Source organism: Letharia columbiana, assembly GCF_014066305.1.
Source record: "Letharia columbiana isolate WasteWater2 chromosome Unknown Sc0000012_s1, whole genome shotgun sequence".
NCBI classification, from domain to species: domain Eukaryota; kingdom Fungi; phylum Ascomycota; class Lecanoromycetes; order Lecanorales; family Parmeliaceae; genus Letharia; species Letharia columbiana.
The window spans coordinates 320,946-342,983 of record NW_023501051.1 but is presented as its reverse complement, the minus strand read 5'-3'; the positions used below and the strand labels follow the sequence as shown (position 1 = coordinate 342,983).

Genomic DNA, 22,038 nt, shown 5'->3' with positions numbered 1-22,038 from the left:
AAAGCCTGCCTCGAAGCATCCCATATATTCATGAAAAGACGACTTTAAAGCCTGTGAGATGTCGCAGTAGCGACTGCCACCAAAATGGCTTTAGCCCTCGCCACCGCTACCCAGATGCGCTCATTGCAGAGCTGAAACGCCACTTTCAATAGAACTCGAAACGCTGAAGCGAACCCAACCATGTCGTGGTATCAGCGTCATGTCATCTATTCATACATCATTCAAGCATATGGCAAAAAAGGTCACGCTATAAAACAGATTTCCTGGCCCCGAAAAGCGTTAAGCTAAGACTGGTATCATTTTCCGTGGAGACGGGGGTTGCATCTTGCATCATTTCCCATCTCCGAAGGGAGTATGGCTGCATCGTCACGCCCTCGGACTTTGCTTCAGCGATTGTCGAGGGCTTTGTAAGTAGTTGTAGCCATTCACTGTTGACAGTCTCAGGGTAGCCGAAGATGAATCGTAAGCGCGCATCCTGACTGTGATGGTGGTCACGAAGGGTGCGAATGCAGCGCATTCGAGTGTCGTCGGAGAGGGAGTCGGAGAGGAGAGCGAGTGTATCGAATACGTAGCTGGGAAGAGTTGGATGGAAGGTAAGGAACGGATGTATCAGGAGACGACTGAGAGAGATAAGGACTTGAAAGAGGGCGGACTGAGAGAATCTTGGGTGCTGGATTGTCGACTGGTGGATGATGAGCAAGGAAATGAGAACATCGATACACTGGCCCATATGGTCTGAGTCGATCTCATCATGATCGTGCTGATATTTATCCAGCTGGTGCGAAGAGCAAATCAATGAGAGTCCATCTGCGATTTGGTCAAGGAATGGGGAAGTCTCGGCATCTGATACACTGAACCCAGCTGCTTCGACTATTGCAGTCAAACCGTCGAGCCGCGTCTTGTCCCCGTGGCACATCGATGTCGCATCTGTAACAACCAAACAAAGTATTTCGGTCTCAGCCTTCTCTCGAACTGAAGCCGCTTGTGGGACGGGCAGTTCGGAGACGAGGCATGCCCACAACTCAACGCGGCCAAAACTTGAAGCGCCGTTCTGCTCTACGATGATATCTGACAAGGTATCCTCAGCATTCTCCAAGGATCCGGTATCTGACAAGATTGCCCTCAACTGCAACTGGACGAGGGGCACGTTGAAGTCACTAATGCTGTGTAGAAGCCCCGAGATCTTATTGTGTCGATCAAGGTTCGAGGACTCTCCTAGCTGATCCTGATCCTGGTCCAAAACTCCCCCAAAAGCTGTTTGTAAGTCGGTATTGGGTAAAGCGGATGCGACTACTCTTGACATGCTGGGCTGCTGTAGCACGAGAGTCTGTATCAGGTTCCTGACCGAAAGGTCTCCAACTCGAGCCCGAGCGCGCGTGCGCAAGGGAGCTTCCGTTGCTCTGCATGTCTCTACAACGACACTGAGTAAGGTTGTAATCGAGGCCGAAGACACGCGAATGAGGCGACGAAATTGATCAAGAAGCCGGTAGCCTCGGTAGTTCACGATGGGCATCGGTCCAGAGCTGGCCGTAATCACCATATCCAACATCTCAAAGGCTAGAGTAGCCCGATCATTTCGGTGGTCTTCAAGAACGAGAAGCTGTGCGGTAGAATCCAGAACTACCTTCAACGAGACGACTTTAGAACAAATCATTGGTGGCAATATTATCCCCAGCTTTGCCTGAAGACTGGAACGCAGCCACTTCTGGAGCCAATCTTTGAGCAGTGCGTCGAACGTCTTTGGACCAAATCTGCGCAGCCGAGCGAGCAGCCGCGAAAATCGGATACCTAATTGACTTGACTCCTCGAATGATGTTTCTAGATGGCCAATTATAGCGCCGAACATTCGACTTAAAGTTTGCTTGTCCATACTGGTCCCTCCTGCGAGTATTTGGTCCATCTCGTCCGCAAACGTTGGTTCGGCTGATTGCGCTGCTTCAACCATATTGTCCGAGATGGGCGAGAAAGCGACGACAGATGATCTGGGCACAAGAGCCAACGTATCGTTTCGAAGCCTTTGGACTTCCTGAGCCGCGTTGGGAAAGCGGCTAGCCAGGTCAATCAGCGATTCAAGAAAAGCATTTTCAACGACCTCGGGGCCATGAGATTCTTCCACCCGTTGATACAATCTTCGAAATGTATCATCGGCAGCACCTATGGCGTTGAACACATCATAATACTGGTTGACTGTATCGGTGACAGCCGTCAAAATAGGCCCTTGCACTTCATCGGACAATATATTTAGGACATCAGCGAGGATTGCGAAGTCTTCGAAGTCTTCGAGAATGCGTCGGATGGCGTGGAATTGTTCTAAGGTGACGAGACAAAAAGTGACTTTATCTCTGTTTGGCTGTTTAGTATCTTCAGATGCCGAATCAGTCCTTCCGAAGACTTGGAGGCGTGAAAACAGGGTTTTGCGAATCCACAGAGCAACGGCAGACTTTACCGTTTGACTCAACAAAGCAAATTCATCACAGCCTGCTCCCGAGCCAGATGAAGCATCCCAAAGGAAAAACCCTGGGACCTGACTTAGTATTTTCGCCTTTGCTGCAATGATCATGTCTCTTTCTCGCTCAGCAGGAACTCCCAGCGTAGTCAAAAGCATGCTTCGTAAATTGAGAACGTGAGATGGCAGGCCCTGCAAAGGCAGCTCAAATAGCAAGTAGACATCGCATGGACCCTCCTGGATCGATCAGCTGGTGAAATGATGTCATGGAGAGATATGTACTCACCATGTTAGGGTCATGATAACCATCCAACGTTCCACGAGCGATGAGCCATTGTAGATACTTACTGACAGACATGTGCTGAGAACGAAAAAGTTCAGCAAGCAATCTGTATACGTCTCTCTTCTGCAAGCCCGGAACATCTGGACTTGCAGCCAAGAAATTAAATATTGGGCCTTGAAGATCGACGCCTTTTCTTTTCCAGATACGGAGTAGACGTGCTGCAGCATATGCCCTAAAGCGACCGTGCCTATAGACGCTGGACGACCACTCGATGCATGTTCGAACAAGCAAGTTATAATCGCCGGTGACCCGCAGGCACGCGCCTGCAATTTTGCCAATGCTTTGGTGATCGTACAAGCTGTCCAGATACACTATGATGGTCTGTCTGTGAGATTTGGTCGCCTGACTACTTTGGTTCAAAGAGCGGTTGCGGAGTCTCCAATTACGCTTCGAGAGGCTGTCAAAGGTGGATTGCAAACGGCTTTCATTTTTGTCCAGACACCTCTTGATTGCGTCTCCGTACTTGCTCCAGCAAGCTGGAAGGATGAAGCACGCAGGGGCCGAAAGCATAACAGTCTTGAGAAGCTTGGCGAGTTGTTTGAAGACTGTGTCATACACTTCGTGGGTAGTTGTTAGAGATGCCTAAGACTCGTTTAAGTCCTGCTGCAATTCTGTGTGAGCCACGATGATGACTTACCTTATCTAAATGCTTCGATAACGCTTCAGCTAAACGTCGTCCACGTTGTCTGTGCTGGAGAATATCTTGCTGATGTATCTGCATGACCAGGAGCCACATAGGTAGAGCATCTAGATCGCTGTCTCGAAAGGAGACGATCAGCCAGTCAAGGTAGTGGTCCCGATCGAGAAGATGCTCCGAGTAGAGGTGTGTAATCAGACGCAAGCTGGTTACTCTGGTCAGCACAAGGCTTGGACCCATGGAAGACTGTGCTTTACCCATAATTAATCTTCGATCTCCAGTCAGCACTGCCACAAAGACCAACGATAGACTCGAGAAATTGCTCGACATTGGCTGTCCAGTCTTTGATCCATTTGGCTTCTCCACCAACGGTAAAGACACCGCCTGTTCCTTTCCTTTTGAACGCTCGAATTTCGTTGGCCCCCACGCATTTGACAAGCCAGATGGCTCTGAACGTAGGGATATCTTTGCTTAGGCAGTGGTCCAGGAGTATCTTCCCTCGAATGCCGTGCGGAATTGTTCGACTTAACCGTCGTAAAGGGATTGAAGGATTTGCAAGATCTCGGAGCCAAGCCTCCCGCTTCGTGTCGGTCAGAGTCACCCTCGGTGGAGGCTTGAAAGTAGTGTTCGTGGTAATGGTGCCGTGAATCTGCCTCTGATCGAGCGCTGAGACGAACAAAGACGACAAGATTTGGAGGCCAGATTTGTGCTTCAGGCTAGACCAGACCGATGGTCTAGCAGTGTTGGACTCGTTCTGGGAGACGGGGGATTTGTCGTAGAAGCCTTGTCTGGTGGTTAGCTCGTTAAGGACATCCTCTGCGTGACAGCCCGTCCACGGGAAGAAGTCTGCAGGCCCTAGAGTTTGTGAGTAAGCATACATGCCTTCGCACAAGACGAGGGACACTCACCAGCTTTATGGAACCGTGGCGCGAAGGAGGGAGGTTCGGGAACATAGGGTTTGACTGGGACGACGTCTCTTGCAGTGGCTCTCTCGATAGCCAGCGCGCGACCCTGCTGGTTGCCACCACGTTGAGGGTTTTTACCAGGGCGAGTGGGAAATAGGGAAGGTTGCTGTTCTTTATCTGCGCTCTCTTTTCCCGGTAAGAAATCCGCGCTCTTTATGAGAGGCCTACCCTTTTCACTTATCGCAGTACTAATGTCCAAAACGCTTCGTAAGATTCCACTCGTCTTTCCGATTGATTCTGTAGCAGGATCTCCGGTCTTCTGTCTCTTGGAAGCAGGCTCGGAGGCATCCTGGGAGCTTGGTGGCGCATTGGGCGTTGGGTTGAAAGTCTGACGCGGCCACGTCCTGGATGTCTGCTGAAGGTCGTGAGAGGCTGTGCGAGTGGGAGGCAGTTGAAAGGAGCGATTGCCGGTGAGCAATGGTGGCTCAATGCCCGCAAGATTACTCGTCATGGTTCAGTCATGTCGGCCGAGACTCGGGAAATAGAGTTTCTGAGGGAGTTGGGCATCATCGAATCGGTGGGGTAGGGATAGAAGGGCGCAATGCGGACAGAGGAGCAGAGGATGTGTAGGAGGTAGTATAGGTCAATTATTGAATATGATGATGGAAAAGAAGAGGAAAGAAAGGTGTTTTATATAATTAGTATGTCAATACTCTAGTACCTTACCTATAGGAAGAGTGGAAGTTGGGGGCACATGTCGAATTGGTGTGGAACCGAGGGAACGAACATGGGTTGCCAGATTGGCTCTCTCCGTTTCCGCGGGCGGGAACTCGGGAGGCTGTGCTCCGTACTTTAAGGTACATAGATATACTGACACTAGCAGTGTATGTAAAGTAGGGTACTTTACTTTAGTGTAATTATTCCGTTCAAGCAGGACATTTAACATGCTGGCTACCTTCACGGCGTTGAAGACCAATATTATATTGACGACGAATTGACTGCTTATAGCCATGGCATCAAGGAAGGATATGCGGAGAGAAGATCTCAGTGAAGCCTATCTATCCATATTCTTCCGCAGACTGACTGACTCTGCTCCAGTCATTCCTTACAAAGAACCCTCAGCAGAAAAACCCGATGATATCGCCAATACAGTGGCCACCACCCTGCCAATGGTTGCAGTAAGTCTCCCCTAGCCCTTCTGATTTATCTGGCTGACACGAGAAGATGTTCACAAGAAACAAGTAAGAAAGCCGACCCAGCGCAAGTATCAGTATTGCTCACTACCATTTTTTAATTACCAGGATGATTGGCTGGTACGTCTGGACGAGTTGGCGTTGCATGGCATCCTCTGACGAGCTACAGGGCTTCGTTTGTCTTTGCGGTACAAACATGGCTAGCTCAAACGCCTGAGCAGGCAAAGAAGTCTGGCACCCCTGGCTACATGGGCGCCGGAATGGCTTGTAAGGACTCTTACTATGATATTAAATTTCGGTCTCGCCTTGAACTAATCTATGACTTTCCTTAGTACTCGCTGTAGGAACAGTAAGACATTCCCTGGTAGAGTGATACGATCCGCCCTACCTTTTGCTGACAAAGGCTAGACATATTTACAACTTTTCATGCCGCCCCCAGCTGGTCCTCGCGCAACAGGCACTCAAGCGCCTGGGGCAGCGCCACCATCCTGATTCTACGAGGAATTCCTCCGGGACAAACGACTTCATATGTCATGTGCTTATGTGCGCGTTGTACTATCATGTTTTCATTAGGGGAGGCTTTCCTACAGTATGGGAATACTTTGTAAAATGTGTGAAATAAAAGATAAATCAAGTACCCCAAAATTTCAGTTTTGTCGTTATGATGACTCTGATAGAAGGAATATTCGCACGATTGCTCGCGTGACTCAAAAGCATTTCTGCATCCGTGACTCAAAAGAATTTCTGCATCCGTGACTCAAAAGAATTTCTGCATCAAGTGTGGCAATAGTCGTAATCGCACGGTGCACCCAAGGCATGCTCGGGCAGCGTCGAACCAAAATCGAATGCGGCTAGCGTCTTCTATCATCCCGCCAAGTGGCAACCCCTCTCGACCTCTTTTCATTCACACCCTTCACAACACATTACACATACAACACACATCCGATATCTCCCACTCTACTACACTCAACTCCACGCAGCTATTCAAACAAACGCATCAGATTCAACACCCACTACACTATCATCGACCCTTCCTTTTCACTCCACAAACACCTATTCCAGAGTCACCGAGAGCATACGAGTTTATGTCCATCGAAAATCTCAAGACCTTCGGTTAGTAGCATCCCGCAGCCTTCTGGCGCAACCTTCAATCTCACCAGCGACCTTCCAAATGGGTTTTTGTGCGAGAGGGGACATGGCATAAAGAATCTTCTGCTTTTCTCTCTCTTTCGACTGCGCCCTCAACCCTTTCATACAGGCGGACTTGCTCGGACTTGCTGACCTCTACAGACCCCTTCGCCGAAGCCGACGAAGATACCGGGGAAACTAAGCAGTCTCAAAACTACATCCATATTAGGATTCAGCGTACGTTCTGACACTCTACAGATCGCATTTGCGAACATAGCACAATACAGACAATTTGCTAACTTGTCATCAACAGAGCGCAATGGTCGCAAGACCTTGACTACTGTCCAAGGTCTGCCCAAGAAATTCGATCAGAAGAAGATCCTCAAGGTCATCAAGAAGAAATTCGGCGAGTCATCATGCGGCTCAAACGAAGATTGGCGCTGACGTCTGTCTTTCTAGCTTGCAATGGCACAATCGTCAATGACACTGAGATGGGCGAGGTGATCCAGCTTCAGGGTGATCAGCGCAAAGATGTCCAAGAATTCCTGGTTGATAAAAAGGAAGGGCTGGAACTTGATGCCAAAACTATCAAGGTACTTTTCCCAATGTGCAGCATTGCATTAATAGTCAAGCTCACACGTCGTGCAGGTCCATGGGTTCTAGATCCTACCACCAACGCATCAGATGGCATTTCCCTCCAGTGGATTGATAGAAGTTCATTCAGCAAGCCTTACTCTCTTACTTCTTACCGCCTCTGCTGGTGTGGCGTGTGTCAAGCGAAAGCGTGCGTTGGGGCGTTGGTAGATACCCTTTGAGTGCATCGGTGATGGGGACTAGGAGGCTTTCTTGTCTTCGGAAGGGATGTGTCAGTCACGGAAGCTGCTATGCGATGGCCCGGCGAGGCCTGCCATTCTTTACTATGGTTTGAGAGCATGATAACGAAAGTTTAGAATCATCGAAGCTACATGCACTCTACCTTTAAGAGCACTGGGTGAATCAATACAATTCGAGACTTTGCCAGGGTATCATTATAGCAAAGGCTTACAATCACCGCGGAGCCTCTGCAAACGCCAGCAGATGTTCCCCAATTCTTCGCAACATCGAAAACAATGGGACAACCGGGTCATTCTCTCGAGTCAGATGTAGCTGAAAAAGCAACGTACACAGACTGACAAAGCTAGCAATAGAAAATACGCCTATAGACGCCGATGTCTCCTTTCTGATGTTGATCTTTCGCTGAGTGATATGGTACAGCATAGTGAGGGTCTATGGCGCTGTTAGCTTTCGGGTATAGTTATGCCAGAAGGATTGCTGACCGTAGCGATTGAAACCCAAGCTGGAAGGAGCATTCGTGGATCCTCAGAAGCGCCGGAAAGATACAAAACCCAGGATGTGATGTGTGCGATTAAGACATTCGTGGTCAAAAGTCGAACAACGGCGGCGGATGGGGTATAAAACAGGAGCCTTGTAGATCGTTAGCCGAGTCGGGAAGATGCTCGCTGCCCTTTGCTTGCCCCTACCATCTTGACATTAGGCAGTCCGTAAAAAAGTATGACAGGTACGCGGCCGCAGAGCACTGTGCGTACAAGCTGTGTCAGCCAAGGATACACACTGTTTGTCGGATGGACTGAAGATCCTCTGCTGCTGGCATTGACCCTCCCCACAGTGTTCGACGTACCCAAAGAATAGCCAAGAACACTTCAGTAACTCTGAATCGTTTCTCCACTGTCCAAGTATCTCCCAGCGCCGCTGTTCCATCACTCCGCAGCAGCTCTCCCAAGAAGGTAATGGCACAACGGAGACCCCACCATGCGGCTGGAGCGGTGCTGAGGGCCCGGCATATCAAAAGGGGAATATGCCACCGAGCATTGATGCCCAAGAGGACTGCAACGCGTGGATGGGAGGCGATCGACTGTGTGGTAGCTTCGATCTTTACTCCGGGAGAGGAAAAGCTAGCAGCATAGCTGGGAGGATCTGGAGAGGACGCCAGGTGAGCCAGTTAAACAGCGGCATGTGCTGCCGCATCTGCAGAATTGTAGAAAAAAAAAGGATCGAATTGTAAAGTGTAAAGAGACCGTTGTCCCAACTTTGACCTCGTTCAAAGGCTGTCAGAGAGCATCAGCGAACATGAATGTCTTGCTTCCAAGCTTCCCCAGGTTTTGCCGCAAACACGCGAGCAGGGCTCCCGCAGTTTCAGCCTTACGAGTACAGGGACCAAAAGACCGCCAAGAGAACAGAAAAAGCATTGCTGGTGTCTGCTGTGCACTTTAGATTTGGCCCATGCACGATGCTGGATTGCTATTTGTGGTATAATTGGTATGACTGAACCGAACAAAGATATCATCACTTGAGACAGCAACATGCCTCCTCTCCACCCTCGATTGCCGACCCTCTGCTCCTTTCTCTACCCTTCACGACGGACACAACCTTGGCCCCTACTGCCACTACTCAGTGTCCAGCCGAGTCAACCAAGGAGCTATAATACAAAGAGCATGCAAAGAATAAGGAACGACATGGGGCTTCTTCCAGGTAACTATCCCAAGCCTTCTGCTCCATCACCGTGTCCAAACGCTAACCTCTGCCGCTGCCAGGAACACTTGTCATGCCATCTGGACCCAGAAAGCCGTCGCTACTTCGAACGCCAAATTTACGCATGCGATTAGAATGGTACAGATTGAAGAAGAAATTGCGCGCTTTGCAAGGGTGAGTCTCTTGAACTCCGCTTGAAAATTTAGGATCAGCGGCCTGTTTTTGACCGTTGTATAGGTGCGTCACATACAAATTTTTATTAAAGAGCCGGCCTTGGCCTAAACTCCGCCGCGGAACGATTGCTCCCGAGGCAAAAAGGCTCTACGAAAAAATGTACACCGCGTTTGCCGAGTAAGATACCTTCCATCATTGCCACAAACGCAGCCTGACCGCCCAATTTCTGAAAACAGCGGTGACATGGCAACTTTGGAGAGCATCTGTCACGAAGGGCTTCTTGCCTCATTCGGCACGCGAATCAATGTCCGCCCACCCAAAGAAAGCTTGCAATGGACGCTACACAAATATATCGGCTTTTCCCGTATTGTCAGTACCAACATTGTGTCACTTGGGATTGAGGAGTCGGCGCTGTACCAAGTGGTCGTCAAAATTAAGTCTATGCAGAGCCTCGAGAGGACGCCTGCAAATGGTGTCGCAAGCGATACGACCGAAGCGAAGAAGATGGTAGAATATGTGGTCTTGCAAAGAATGATGTTGAGGGGAAAAGAGGGGAGATGGAAGATTTGGGGAACAATTGAGGAAAGCAAGGTTGAGGACGTGTTGGGGGACGACGCAGTTGTTGCCACACCAGTTGTTGGAAAACAATGACGGGGAAGAAAATGTCGCATCCACTGAATATGTCCTTTCTTGGTAGCCCAGTCCTTCCTCACGGACATCTGTATGCATATACCTGAACGAGCTCGGCAGAAAAGCCTCTCAGTCGATATAACGGCTTCATGTACACTTTCTCCGTCCCCATCTCCCTCCTCGCCGCTTCTACCCTTGCTATCGCACATTTTCATAATCTGCAGCTCAAAAGAACTTTCCTTTCTGGGGGCTGATGCTGATTGGAGCAGCACGCTCTTCGGGCTCTGCTGGCTCTTCGCGCCCTTCGTGCTCTTCATCGAATGATCCCGCACCACTAGTATATGTCGACGGCTGTGTAGGGGGAGGACGATCGAAAGCGTCAAATCTGTGACCCTTCCTCTTGGCTTGAATCCATTGAAATCCGACACGAAGTGCAAATGCTCCACCTCCCCACAATAGACCGCCAACAGGTGCCGCGACGAAGGCCCCTACAGACATGCTCGTTAGCCACAGATGTACCCAACTAGGCGTGTGCTCGGCGCCAGGACTTACCAAAGGCACTCCAGTCATTCGCGTATAGCCCATTCTCCAACAGCAGAAGATACGCTCCTTCGTGCGCGTTACCAAAGTCTAGATCAAGAATTCGGAGTCAGTGTTGCCTGTTTGAGGAGGTAGGTTGAGCCTTGGAACACGCCTCGGAGTAAAAACTCCCGAGACATGTCAAAACTCAAGATTTGATCTAAGAGAGGAAGTATGGGTTCCGAAAATACATACAGATGGTGCCAAAGATGAAGACGGTAAGTAGACCACCCAAGCCACCAATCACAACTTCAAATCCGCGCCACCAGTAGCATGCATCGCTTAAGCCAATGACAAGCACGGGGATCGAACTGGCGCTTACAAGGTCAGATATCAGGTAGACTTGCAGGATATCCGGACTCTTAAGAGCTACGACCACGACTGGGAAAATAATCAGTACGACGGCCAATCTGATCAACCAAAGATTCAGTTTGTTGCGAAACAGATCGTTGGATCCGGTCGAAACCATAGCCGACTGGAAGCTGTCGAACGCGGCTGTGCTTAGAGACACGACCATCACGAGGACAATGCCCACTACCCAGCTCGGAAGCTGCTCGAGCAGAAGGAAAAAGGCGATATCACCATCTTGTGGTGGATTACCAGGCCAAGCACCTGTCCATGCCGCCAGGAGTCCAGCTGCACCGACAAGACCCAAGATGAAGGTTACAGCGACAGTCGCAATCGAAGTTCCAATAACCAAGTCTTTGTCTGTCTTGGAAGCAAAGGTGCGCATCCAAAACCCAGAAATAAAAAAGTCGTTAGTTAGGACGGCTACCGGAAGGATATATATGAGCTGCCAGCCGAGCAAGCTCGATTTGAGCAACCCCGAAGATTCGACAAGACTCTTGTCAATGTGGGTCTCAACGCCAACAGTGACGACAGCTACAATGACCAAACCGACTACCATAATACCTTGAATATTGTCGGTAACGAAAGAGATGCGAAACCCGCCCAGAGCTATGTAGAATGTGAGGGAATCTTCATAATTGGCTCATCAAGGGAACTTACAAGTGTAGATAGTGGTAACGGCACACTCGACAATGACAGCAGGCAGGCCTTTGAGCCCTGTTAAAGCATTGATAATCTGCTGAAGGGCAGAAAGCTCTGCCACCATATAGAGGAACAATGTAATGAGTCTGGAGTAATGATATTAGCATCTTCTCCTTCAAGCCCTCCAGTGATCACTATTTACGTTAATAGGCTCAGATATAAGGCCGTCACAGTGCCGTATCTCTGTCTTGTCTACGCAGATTTTGGAGTCAGCAAAGCCTATTCGAGGCAGAAACAGGAGTTGCAAGACAGGTCTCGGGAGTTGAAAGGTTCTTTTGCTCCTGAGACTCGACTTGTGACTCGATCTGACTACCGATTAGGAAGAATCACCTCGGGAATGTACGTACCCACTCTGTCAAAAGGAACCCTTCTGGGCATTTCCTTCGAATAATGGGCCCAAGAAAGCCGAATACCAAAAGTGGCAAAGACGAAGAGAGTGTATAGACGATCAAGCCTTGGACGCCAGCAATTGTAGATATTTCGGGATAAGAGAACAAAATGCCCGATCCAAGAGCTGTAGCGGGTGGAATATGTCGTCTGGTCAGCGGGCTCAAGATCAATCGTTTGGGGTAAAAGGAGGAAGCGGCAGCACATTCCCCACGCAAGTATTAACTTGATCGAGTATTTACGGTACTGATCTCAGCTTCATGCCAAATAGAACTGGTGGGATCTCTCAACACCTGGAGCGAAGAGTTGGATCCAGCCCCGTCCGATTTACAATCAGCACCCGTAGTGAAGCCGCGCAGAACCTTTGCCCATGGTCCCCTTTCCCATCTCTTGTTATTGAATGAGCATAGGCAGGAGGACCGTGGCCATCGGCCTGCGTTGATGCTGCAAATACGAACCTGGTCAGGATGGCAAATCATGATCCCGTACTCGAGTCTGCCATTCTTCGTGTCCCAGCTGGTGCGGGCCAGCTGAAACACTGCGCTGGGAGCGTTGCTGCCGCTTCAATCAATGAGCGCTTTCGATTGCGAATACACTCACACGAGGCGATGAAGTTAAGTGCAAGAGGGATAGCTAAGCAGTGGTCAGCCCGCTTCTTTCTCATGTCAAACGCGGGGTTGGGCCATGATGGTCAGAGTCAAGAAAGGAAGTCAACGTGTGTTGTATCTAACCCTTTTGTGTACGATTCGTGGCCAAAAAATCCGATTTCGACTGATTTCTATATTTCCACGCGATATAGAGGCCCGAGACCCTGCATTTCGAGACCGCTTACTGTCAGCGTATCTAGTCTGGCATGTGGCAGGATGTGGGGTTTGACGCACAAAAATGCGCCATAAGTGAGGTAGATGATGGCATTTGATGCTTGGAATGATGGTTGACCCATTGCGAATGGATTTTAGTCGCTCGATCCGAAGGTGGCTTCTCCCCTTTGTAGCAGGTATTTATTTGAAAGATTGCGAACTGGAGTTCTGCTCGCGCAACCTTGGTTTCTGCCCACTGTGTATCTATGATTAGTCATAGAAAATGATAACGGCCGGTGCTCTAGCCAACGACCCGAGGGAAAAAGAATTGAGGGGTGGGGGGGGGAAGAAAAGGTTCAGAAAAAGACTCAGCTGTGTAGTAGCAGGAATCGACAAGGCATCGTCCTTGATACGTTCGTGTCCAGAGCCACAACTCTTGTAAGTCAGATATGCAGCTCATCGATTAAGCCTGACAATGCAGCACATGAAAATATCTCCGTGTCAAAGTACGCGAAAGCTTAAAGGTTGAGTATGAAATTGTTTGAATTTGAAGCTCGTGCTATGCTACTCTATATGATCGCTCATGATTGCTTGTGATTGTTGCTGATCGCTTGTGTATGTAAGTTGCGAATGTTGCGAATGCCTTTGGGGCCAGAGCTAGAGAAATTGACACATAGATAGGGAAAAAATGAGAGAACGATCGCCGTAGTTAAACATTGTCCTCTGGTTCCTCAGATGTTGTCCTCCGCGTGCGAAGCCATTTTGGCTGCCGTGGCTCAAAGATCGCAGAAGAGAAAAGGTAGAACACTCTGCCTCCGGAGCAAGCCATGGGGCGAAAATGGAAGTTGTGATCGTGCTGAACTATTGTTAGCGACGTGATCAAAGTCAATCATGACCTGGGCTGTATGCCGCATACCGTGGTCCGTCAAAGAAGTTTTGCAGCAGTAATAGAAAGATAGTCTGAGCCTCAGCCATTATGCGCGAGGCTCCGCAGGTATCCCAGCTCAAAGTTGAACCCGAATATCCAGGGCACGCAATGACACATTACACACAAAGAACATCGAGCCATGACGGATGCAACAACTAGGTATCGTACAATAATCGAGATGAATCGACACGTGCAAAGTCGAAAAGAAAGTGCAAGGGTTCACAAGCCGGAATGTGTGCCATGATCAGGGCCGAGCGAGTCGACAATGATCGAGTGGCCAGCTTCCGACCAACCTAATAAGCTCCCTTAGACGGTGATGCGTTGTCATTGTCAGCACTGGCACTCGCAGGTGGCCACTGGTAGGGACGAGGTGCTGGCTGCTGTGGGTACTGAAGGTATGAGGTGCTGGTGGGAGCCTGGGGATACTGAAAGTGACCCATTGCTTGAGCCGGATACCCATTGCCGTGAGTTTGCAGGCCTGCTGCAGTGTTGTTGTCCATCGGCGTGGCTGACGTGGCGAATTGTCCGTACTGAGATAGATCGTATGGCTGATAGTACGGGTATGGAGCATACACCGGCGGTGGCATAGCTTGTGTTTGTGCTCCTTGAGTCATACCGAAATTATAGACGCGCTGTAAGAGATTCGCCATTTGTTCATGAGAATCAGCGAAGTATGGGGAGCTTGGGCTTCCACCAGATGCGAAGACGCGGTCACGAGGAGCGAAGGTACCGCTTATTTCTTTGCGCTCAACACGAAGACGATCGACTCCATACATCCTAGGGCTCGCCTGAACGGCAGCGACCGCCATATCAGGACTGAGGTACTCTATGAACGCGAAGACATTGATACCAGCTATCGGAAATTAGTGGACTCGTGCGCAAATGGGAAAGGAGAAATAGACGTACCGTGCACAGATGGCTTCCTGACTATCTCCACGTGGGTGATAGGACCGAAGATTGAAAAAATTTCGCGAAGCTGCGGATCCGTGGCATTGGGTGGCAAGTTACCCACGAAGATGGAGCACAGGTCTGCATTAGCCCGTCTAGATGCATACTGCGGCGACGGCAAAATATGGCCAGGACTCGATCGCTGCATGGGAGACATTGACGCGTGTTTTCGGCCTCCTTGACGAGGGCGAACCTCTTCTGGCAAGGGTGGTTGCTCAAGCCTATACACTGGGTGATCTCGAAAAATCTTCGACAAGTCAGCGAAAGGGAAAGAAAATAACAATTTGGACCAACGCACCGCTTGCGCGTCACGACAGTCCTGGAAGTAGACAAATTTTACCCAGATACCTTCAGGTAGACGGAACATCTCCTTGTCAGTCTGTGAGCACAACCAAACGCTCTCAATTGGTCCGTGACGAGACAAGACCTCGCGAGCTTCTGTCTCGGAGATCAGGCCTCCAGAAACCTTCGATAGATACAAAGAGCCTGTAGTACGAGAGTGTCAGAGCAGAATGGAACGGCAAAGTGCCAATCGGACTAGCTTACGGTTCACCTTGGCAACCTCTGTACGGCATGGGCGACCGTTGATGAGCATACCCCGACCGATAGAGATAGCGCGCTGAGCTTCGTTCTCGTTCTGATATTGTCAGCATGGGAAGTGTACCCTGCGAGTCTTCGGCTTACCTCGTATTGAACAAAAGCAAATGGCATACCCCGTGCGTCACGTCTAATCTTGACATAGCAAGTGCCGTACTGGAGAAACGCAACGTGCACATGATGCTCAAGCTGATCATCAGACTGTGTCTGAACAAGACTGTATATTGTCAGCTATGTGTCTCACGGAAGGGAATTCGAGCTTACTTTGCGACGAAGACACAAGCTCTTGGTGGCAGCATGGCTTGAGCGTTGTCATTGGAAAGCGGAACCCCCGTTCGATCCCTACGGGGGCTGAAGGATGTATTGTTGCCTTGAGCAGTAAGCGCGCTGAATCCATCTGAGAGAGCGATAACTTGCCTTGACTATGAGACTGCCCAGCATTGGCACTGGAGATGAATGGGTCTTCTCCGTGATTGCCAGAGCGACGCACGAAGTTCCCATCCTTGTTGCGCCAACTGGGGCTCTCGCGAATTTCCTTGACGCGATCGGTGCTTGGGGATGAGGCTGCAGACGCATTGCGACTGAGGTTACCGGTCTTTGATGGACTCAGCTGAGCTTCGATGAAGATACTTCGGTCTACACGTCGCTCCAGCTGTGAAAGGTGTTTTCCATCGCGAGCTGTCATTGGAGATCCGGAGATGGTCTCAATGGCAGGATCGATTTGCGCAGCCTGCAGAGAGTGTATCAAACCTGCCATGTGGTGATCTTGGCCCGTTAGCCGAGCCATCAAGACGGGAGTAAGCATGAAGGGTAAGGGACGAAAAGTGCTTGCTTTGGCTTCAAGGAGAGAAGTGTAATCTCGAGCCCGAGCCAGACTCTAAGTCGTGATGCTAGGCAGAAAACAAAGCGAGGTACATGACGAGCAGGGACAGAACACATGCACTTACCATGACTGCCGACGTCCAGCGGAGTAGCGGGAGAACTACCGCCAGCAACGGTGTCACCGTAGGTACTCGCAGGTGAAGGCTCGTTAAGTGATGTCTGCTTGACCTTGGAGGTAGAGGTAGGCTTGTCCGTGGAAGGCAGCGGCGCCTTGGATCCAGAGCCGTTGGCATGCATGCCAGCTTTGTCTGGTGTAGCTGGTGAGTGAGACATGCTGCTTTGGTATCTCTTTGGCTATGATACAATTGGGGAGAAGGAGTGTAAAAGCTGGGGGAAGTTCGTTCCGAGTGAGTGTAGTCTTGCAAACCGTTAACAAGGTAAGTGCGTGCTTTGCTTGAAGATGATCGAGATGGTGAAAAGAGAGTACAGCAGTGCCTGCAAGACCGTTGATAGAAGAGTGTGTGTGGAAGGGGAAAGAAGAACAGATTCTTTTGGCGGGGAAGAGGACTCCTATATACTAGTCCACTCTGATCTACCACGAGTTGTTCAACGCTACTTTCAACCGCTTTGCCTTCAAAGGGTTCTTGTTTGTCGCTAAGTACAGTCTGTTGAGCAGCTTAAACAGCTTAAGCTCTGCTGACTCTACTAACAATGGCTAGGTGGATGTGTCTTCGATGGTAAGGCTTTGAAGTATTAGCAATTCCGAGGGACGCTAGATCTCTAGAGTGGCTAGCATGATTCTAAGAGGGCGGATCGAGGAACCGAAGTGATTCTAAGACATTTAATCGACTAAGGTACTCTACTCTTCCATCGAACCAGGATGAAAATTCTTGTTTCGCCCTGTCTTTTTAATATTGTATGACCATGCCCATCATTGCGGTCATAGTATCAATTGGTCCAATGGATCCACTCACCACCTCTTACAAAGCTTAACATGGACTGAGATCTCACTGTTGGCAATAGCAAAAGTATCTGCAGACACGGTTGCAGCTTTCGTTTCTTAAGGCACACTGGTAAGTGCTAGATGGTCTCATAGATCGAAAGACTAAGAGTCTCCTGTGAGATGACAATAGTCTCCCTCTTTCAACAATCTCCCTGCGTCAGTACATAAGCTTCCACACTCTTCCCTCAACGGTTGAGAACGTACCTATAGATCTGTAGCGAGTGACGATTAGCTCATCATAGTATTTGTATGCTCGCAATTTTGGAGCTCGAGCTCTTTCTTGCCACAAGCTTAGGGTTGGCTTTGGATAGGAGACGTCTATAAGTGGACACGACACGAAGAAACAGTCTTGTTTTACACTGTCCTCTCTCGTCACCCAAATTGTAGAGGATTTTTGTGTTTTACTGCATCCATATCGATGAAACATGGTGATTTTCCCGCCGTTGTTCAGGCTGATAGCCGCAGAATGAAGACCATTCAAAGTCAGAGCCCTCAAGTTACTAGACACAGTGCTCTAAGTACAATATGTTGGATAAGTACCAGACATCAATCGGATTCACTTTGTGATATTGATATGGACGTGATAATCTTATCTTGCCGCGATAAACGATCAACCCTAGAGCTGTCAATGACTGCATCCTGGAACTCCCGCCCATTGGGGTCCAATCGAATGTCAATGACTTCTACTAGCATCATGGTATTCACTTCTATGGTACCTCTTTTCAATCATACATCAAGCCAAATCCAAAATAGCAACATAGATTCTGTGCGACAAATTAAGAGTTTGCATTAAACTATGCGAGCTTCATCACGTCTGCTTGCCCCAGGCTTCACAAGACGAAGCCTGGACGAATTGAAGAGATTTACCAAGATCGGTACGCCCTCCTTTGATCTTAACGCTATTCCATTAAATGCCTTTCTAGAAAACGCATTGGCAGCTAACGCTCTGTGCAGCCTTGACTCAAGAAGGCATCCGTGTCCCAACCACCCCATTTTCTCTCCTGGATTTTTCAGATCCCGACACTGTTCCGGCCTGCAAAACCATGTCAGATGCCGACATAGGGGGTTTCTCTAATGCTTCCCTTGACCAAATTCCAAGAACCTCCTCGCAACCAGCGCATGCTCGTTTCCACGGTTCCATATCTACAGACCTTCCGCGGAATAGACCGCAAGTACAGCGTACAGGCTATGCTGGTTGGCGCAACAGAGACCGCCCGCCTACACTATTTGGTAAAAGCCTTTGGGACGTTGACCCATATACATACCTCGCACTGCGAGTCAAGTCCGATGGAAGGAAATACTTTGTGAACGTGCAAACGGAATCTATAGTACACACCGATTTACATCAGCACCGATTGCATGCTCGAAAGCCGGGCGAATGGGAGACGGTGTTCATTGAAATCAACGCCTTTGTCAGGACAAATCACGGAGAGGTGGTGGAGCCGCAGACTGAGATGATGAGGCAGAAGGTTCGGACTCTGGGCGTGAGTCTTACGGACCGTGTTCCTGGACCTTTTGATCTGGCTATCAGCAGGGTATGGGCCTCAAACGCTAACGAGAAGGACGACGAATCGGTGGATACAGGAGGGCTGGAGGAAGCAGTATAGTATTAGTATCGCAAGATCGACCTTTTCAAAGGATGATATGGCAAGCCTGCCAAAACCTAGCGCCCTATCCAGTGTGGTACAGAGACCAACATGCATAAGTGGAAAACGCTCTAATACTTTTATCCAGGGGAAATAACTTTCCTTAATTCTAAGACTCGCTCCGGATTTCGACGCCGTCTCGACCTCTGATCGTTCAACTCGAGTGAGCAGTGCCTCGGTGTAGATGGGAACCTCGGAGGTTGAAATACTGCGCTCTCCTACACTTCGCAAGGAATTGGGCCTAAACGCATGGCCTGTGTTGGCGGCAAGCGTTCACCAAGCTTTGAGCGAAGTTTCCTCTATGTAGCACAATTGTAGTGATTAAAGCCAATAATCTTAACATGCTGGTTAATTCGTGCTGCATGGCTGGCTCTGTCCTGAAATTAGAGCGGCCTTCCCGAGAGTTTGAAACGGGTATCCCATCGATCCTAGGATTTGATTGGAGCCTTTTACAACAACACCCCTTGAACACCATTCGACCTTCCTCTTTTCTTGCGCTTCGAGTCTGACTGGAGGAGCTATGTATTGAGAAATGACTATGCTATGCCCTTCCCCTGTCTTGGTCTCATTGTAGCATGTCGCGTTATTTGACGCCGTCCAAAATTGGACTTCTTGCATTGATATCGCTGTACTCGGACTCTGTCGTGCCGTCAGCGGCAACCATTCCTATTTTGTCCTTCCTTGTCTCTCATGTCCTTCCAATTAGCTCGGTAGCTTCTCAGGATAAGTCATCCCTGCAATCGCGCCATGTTACGCTCGCTGTTGAAGACTTCCAGAAAGCCACTATCAGCCATGTCTCTGGCATTCCTGGGAGGACTATCTGGGATCTACTGCTGAACAAACTGTGGAAGCTCAATTCGTTCGACGCCTTACATGACTTCTTTGACACCCTTTCGTTACTGCTTCAGAAGCCGCCAGAGCAACAGCAGCAGGATGCCGAGGATGTGATTGAGTCCAATCCTAATCATATACGGCTATCTCGAGCCTCGCCGATGGGATCATTTGTCAGAAGAGCCCAACTTGAATTCACGAGACTGCAGTTTCACGACGGCGTAACGTTGTGGAGAAATTTCGTTGCATACCGCGCACCAACGCTTCCACAATGGAAGAAAAGAAACCAGTCTGCGAATCACAACAGCTTCGATGCAAACCTACAAGACGAACATTTAGATTTGGGAGATCGATTGACTGATGTTGTCTACGGTGAACTCGCCCATGGAGTTCAGCATGACGCAAGTGTTAGCGCCGAGGACTTGGAAACGCTTCTAGAGTATCAGATTGACCAGATGCAAAGTACTGTGGGATTCATCCGGAGATGGTAGAGTACATGCTGACTGGGCAGTAGGAATGGGCAATCGGCTTCCCCAAGCAATGAAGGCCAAGTTCCGGGCGATGCTTGACACCGGCGTGACTGTGCCTAACCTGTCTCATTATGTAACGTGAGTATTGTTTCTAGAGTACTGCTCAGATTACTCAATGCTTGTCAGTTTCCTTGACGCGTGGAGATCAGGAGATTACCCATCATCCTTCGATAATCTGCACCGGTACTTTGATTATACCATGCAAAATCGGGATCGCACCTTCTACCAGTATGCTCTGCTTAATCTTGCCATCCTTCATGCAGACTTTGGGTGTCACTCTGAAGCTTTAACCGCAATGCAAGAGACTATATCTACTGCGAGGGAAAATAATGATATGGGATGTCTTAACTATAGTCTGAGCTGGCTGTATCATTTCGGTAAAGCACATCCGGAAGAAATGGACGATGTTCAGAAGAGAGGGGTGCTCGGGACAGAGAAAGAGACTTTAGCGTTCCTCAAGGCGAAAGCTAAGGAGGCAAGCATGTGGGGTCTCTTGAGCACTTCGTTGCTCAGCGAGGCCAAGTTGGGCCTTAGTAATGTAAGCACTGCACCGGGACTGGGTTCACCTCCAGCTGTGATCGTTGTTCTAATATTATACTTTCAATAGGGTGACAGCGTAGCACAAGCTTTTGAGAGCATCGTCAGATCCTCACATCTCAACGTGACAAAAGATGTCGCAAATGCAATCGGCAGCCAGATGTCGATGCAATCATCCATCTTTGGGAGACTTGGTGTGTGCTCTGTCTTTTGAGGATTCGTTTAAGACACCCTCTGACGCTGAATCTACGAGCAGGCGTGAGCTGCCAAGCCTGGCTATCTGGAGAGCTTTTTCTTCAATGCTACACCGATCAGTCTCCCGTCGAAGACGTTGTGCATTGTGTTTGCAGAAGCGCGCTATTGGTAAGCTCGCCCATTATGACTTCAACATTCAATTGTTAAGAATTTTGGGCAGCTTGCTCAAAGGGGACGATACGAAGATGCTCTTGCGCGCATGGAAGAGGTCGACGAAGAGACTCTGCGGACCCTTAGACATTCTCAGTACTGGACATCGAATTTGGGTCTAATTAAATTGCGGAGACATTTGCATCGGTTCGTAAGCCTTTATTGTAAGACGTTCGCTCTGATATCTTCTCAGAGACAACTTGGTTGCAGCCGAAGCGGTCCTTGCCCAACTACAAGCTCCTCCCAGTCTAGGTCAAGATCTGCATTTCAGTATCCTGACTCTGGAGATTGACCTCAATGTGCGGCGTGGCGACTATTCAAAAGCTATGGAGATCTTGGAAAATCTAGCCTCCAAATTGACCGATGGAGAAGCAGACATCTTTCAGCGCATCAAAGTAATGACACTGAAAGCGCGGATCTATGACAAGGCAGGGATACCCCAAAAGGGCTTTTCCGTTGCTCTACGTGCCGCAAGCCTTGCACATGGAGCTAGGTTATTTCCGGCACTCTGGGAAGCCGTCGGCGCAGTTTGCGGTGTCCTGATCAGCCTGAAGGAGTTCAGCGCAGCTGCAAAACTATTGGAGAGCATCATGCCGCACACTCTCGAGTGCGAAGACTGCAATTTGTCCGCACAGACGTTCTCCCTTCTTGCAGACGCTCATATGGGGATGGCTGGGCAGGCAAAAGCCGAGACACTGCCGCGCAAGGAACAGCTGACAAGGGCTCTAGACAACATAGGGCGATCTTTTGACGAATTTTCGAGGCTCGAGGACGTTAAAGGACAGTGTGAGATGATGGCAAAGAAGGCAACCATCATGCATCTGAATGGGGACCCAGTCCTGGCAAATGATTGCGCGGCAAAATACCTTGATATTAAGCGAGCTGCAAAGGATCAGATATAACGGGTATCAGTCTTGGAGGAATAGCATTTCGGAGGCCTCAAATCGAAAGATGCTTGTACAGCAGAATACTATTCGTAATTGCAGTCAG

At 49.3% G+C, this 22,038-nt stretch overlaps 9 protein-coding genes across 9 annotated transcripts; 5 read left to right on the top strand and 4 right to left on the bottom strand.

Moving 5' to 3' along the window:
- Window positions 1–247: 247 nt before the first annotated feature.
- On the bottom strand, window positions 248–4,842 carry HO173_004932 (uncharacterized protein; the record flags this gene model as incomplete). Its single annotated transcript, XM_037306850.1, has 5 exons — window positions 248–2,683; window positions 2,733–3,371; window positions 3,427–3,631; window positions 3,684–4,281; window positions 4,335–4,842. 5 exons carry the CDS (start codon window positions 4,840–4,842, stop codon window positions 248–250), a joined length of 4,386 nt encoding a protein of 1,461 aa, XP_037166385.1.
- Window positions 4,843–5,341: 499 nt separating this feature from the next.
- On the top strand, window positions 5,342–6,016 carry HO173_004931 (uncharacterized protein; the record flags this gene model as incomplete). Its single annotated transcript, XM_037306849.1, has 7 exons — window positions 5,342–5,378; window positions 5,430–5,509; window positions 5,556–5,572; window positions 5,633–5,644; window positions 5,694–5,791; window positions 5,857–5,873; window positions 5,933–6,016. The coding sequence occupies 7 exons, from the start codon at window positions 5,342–5,344 to the stop codon at window positions 6,014–6,016; spliced, it is 345 nt and encodes a 114-aa protein (XP_037166384.1).
- Window positions 6,017–6,609: 593 nt separating this feature from the next.
- On the top strand, window positions 6,610–7,315 carry HO173_004930 (uncharacterized protein; the record flags this gene model as incomplete). Its single annotated transcript, XM_037306848.1, has 5 exons — window positions 6,610–6,637; window positions 6,815–6,889; window positions 6,966–7,058; window positions 7,112–7,245; window positions 7,301–7,315. 5 exons carry the CDS (start codon window positions 6,610–6,612, stop codon window positions 7,313–7,315), a joined length of 345 nt encoding a protein of 114 aa, XP_037166383.1.
- Window positions 7,316–7,699: 384 nt separating this feature from the next.
- HO173_004929 (uncharacterized protein) lies at window positions 7,700–8,183 on the bottom strand (the record flags this gene model as incomplete). The annotated part of the gene is made up of 3 exons (XM_037306847.1): window positions 7,700–7,918; window positions 7,969–8,116; window positions 8,173–8,183. The coding sequence occupies 3 exons, from the start codon at window positions 8,181–8,183 to the stop codon at window positions 7,700–7,702; spliced, it is 378 nt and encodes a 125-aa protein (XP_037166382.1).
- Window positions 8,184–9,165: 982 nt separating this feature from the next.
- Window positions 9,166–10,006, top strand: HO173_004928 (uncharacterized protein; the record flags this gene model as incomplete). The annotated part of the gene is made up of 4 exons (XM_037306846.1): window positions 9,166–9,181; window positions 9,244–9,355; window positions 9,419–9,532; window positions 9,592–10,006. 4 exons carry the CDS (start codon window positions 9,166–9,168, stop codon window positions 10,004–10,006), a joined length of 657 nt encoding a protein of 218 aa, XP_037166381.1.
- Window positions 10,007–10,210: 204 nt separating this feature from the next.
- HO173_004927 (uncharacterized protein) lies at window positions 10,211–13,715 on the bottom strand (the record flags this gene model as incomplete). Its single annotated transcript, XM_037306845.1, has 6 exons — window positions 10,211–10,473; window positions 10,538–10,615; window positions 10,760–11,521; window positions 11,573–11,700; window positions 11,757–11,806; window positions 13,677–13,715. The coding sequence occupies 6 exons, from the start codon at window positions 13,713–13,715 to the stop codon at window positions 10,211–10,213; spliced, it is 1,320 nt and encodes a 439-aa protein (XP_037166380.1).
- A 307-nt stretch (window positions 13,716–14,022) lies between these two features.
- On the bottom strand, window positions 14,023–16,429 carry HO173_004926 (uncharacterized protein; the record flags this gene model as incomplete). The annotated part of the gene is made up of 8 exons (XM_037306844.1): window positions 14,023–14,582; window positions 14,636–14,924; window positions 14,976–15,163; window positions 15,224–15,314; window positions 15,362–15,491; window positions 15,539–15,644; window positions 15,692–16,039; window positions 16,222–16,429. The coding sequence occupies 8 exons, from the start codon at window positions 16,427–16,429 to the stop codon at window positions 14,023–14,025; spliced, it is 1,920 nt and encodes a 639-aa protein (XP_037166379.1).
- A 1,466-nt stretch (window positions 16,430–17,895) lies between these two features.
- On the top strand, window positions 17,896–18,706 carry HO173_004925 (uncharacterized protein; the record flags this gene model as incomplete). The annotated part of the gene is made up of 2 exons (XM_037306843.1): window positions 17,896–17,974; window positions 18,054–18,706. The coding sequence occupies 2 exons, from the start codon at window positions 17,896–17,898 to the stop codon at window positions 18,704–18,706; spliced, it is 732 nt and encodes a 243-aa protein (XP_037166378.1).
- A 614-nt stretch (window positions 18,707–19,320) lies between these two features.
- On the top strand, window positions 19,321–21,950 carry HO173_004924 (uncharacterized protein; the record flags this gene model as incomplete). The annotated part of the gene is made up of 7 exons (XM_037306842.1): window positions 19,321–20,038; window positions 20,091–20,184; window positions 20,233–20,644; window positions 20,714–20,837; window positions 20,900–21,006; window positions 21,059–21,195; window positions 21,242–21,950. 7 exons carry the CDS (start codon window positions 19,321–19,323, stop codon window positions 21,948–21,950), a joined length of 2,301 nt encoding a protein of 766 aa, XP_037166377.1.
- Window positions 21,951–22,038: the final 88 nt, after the last annotated feature.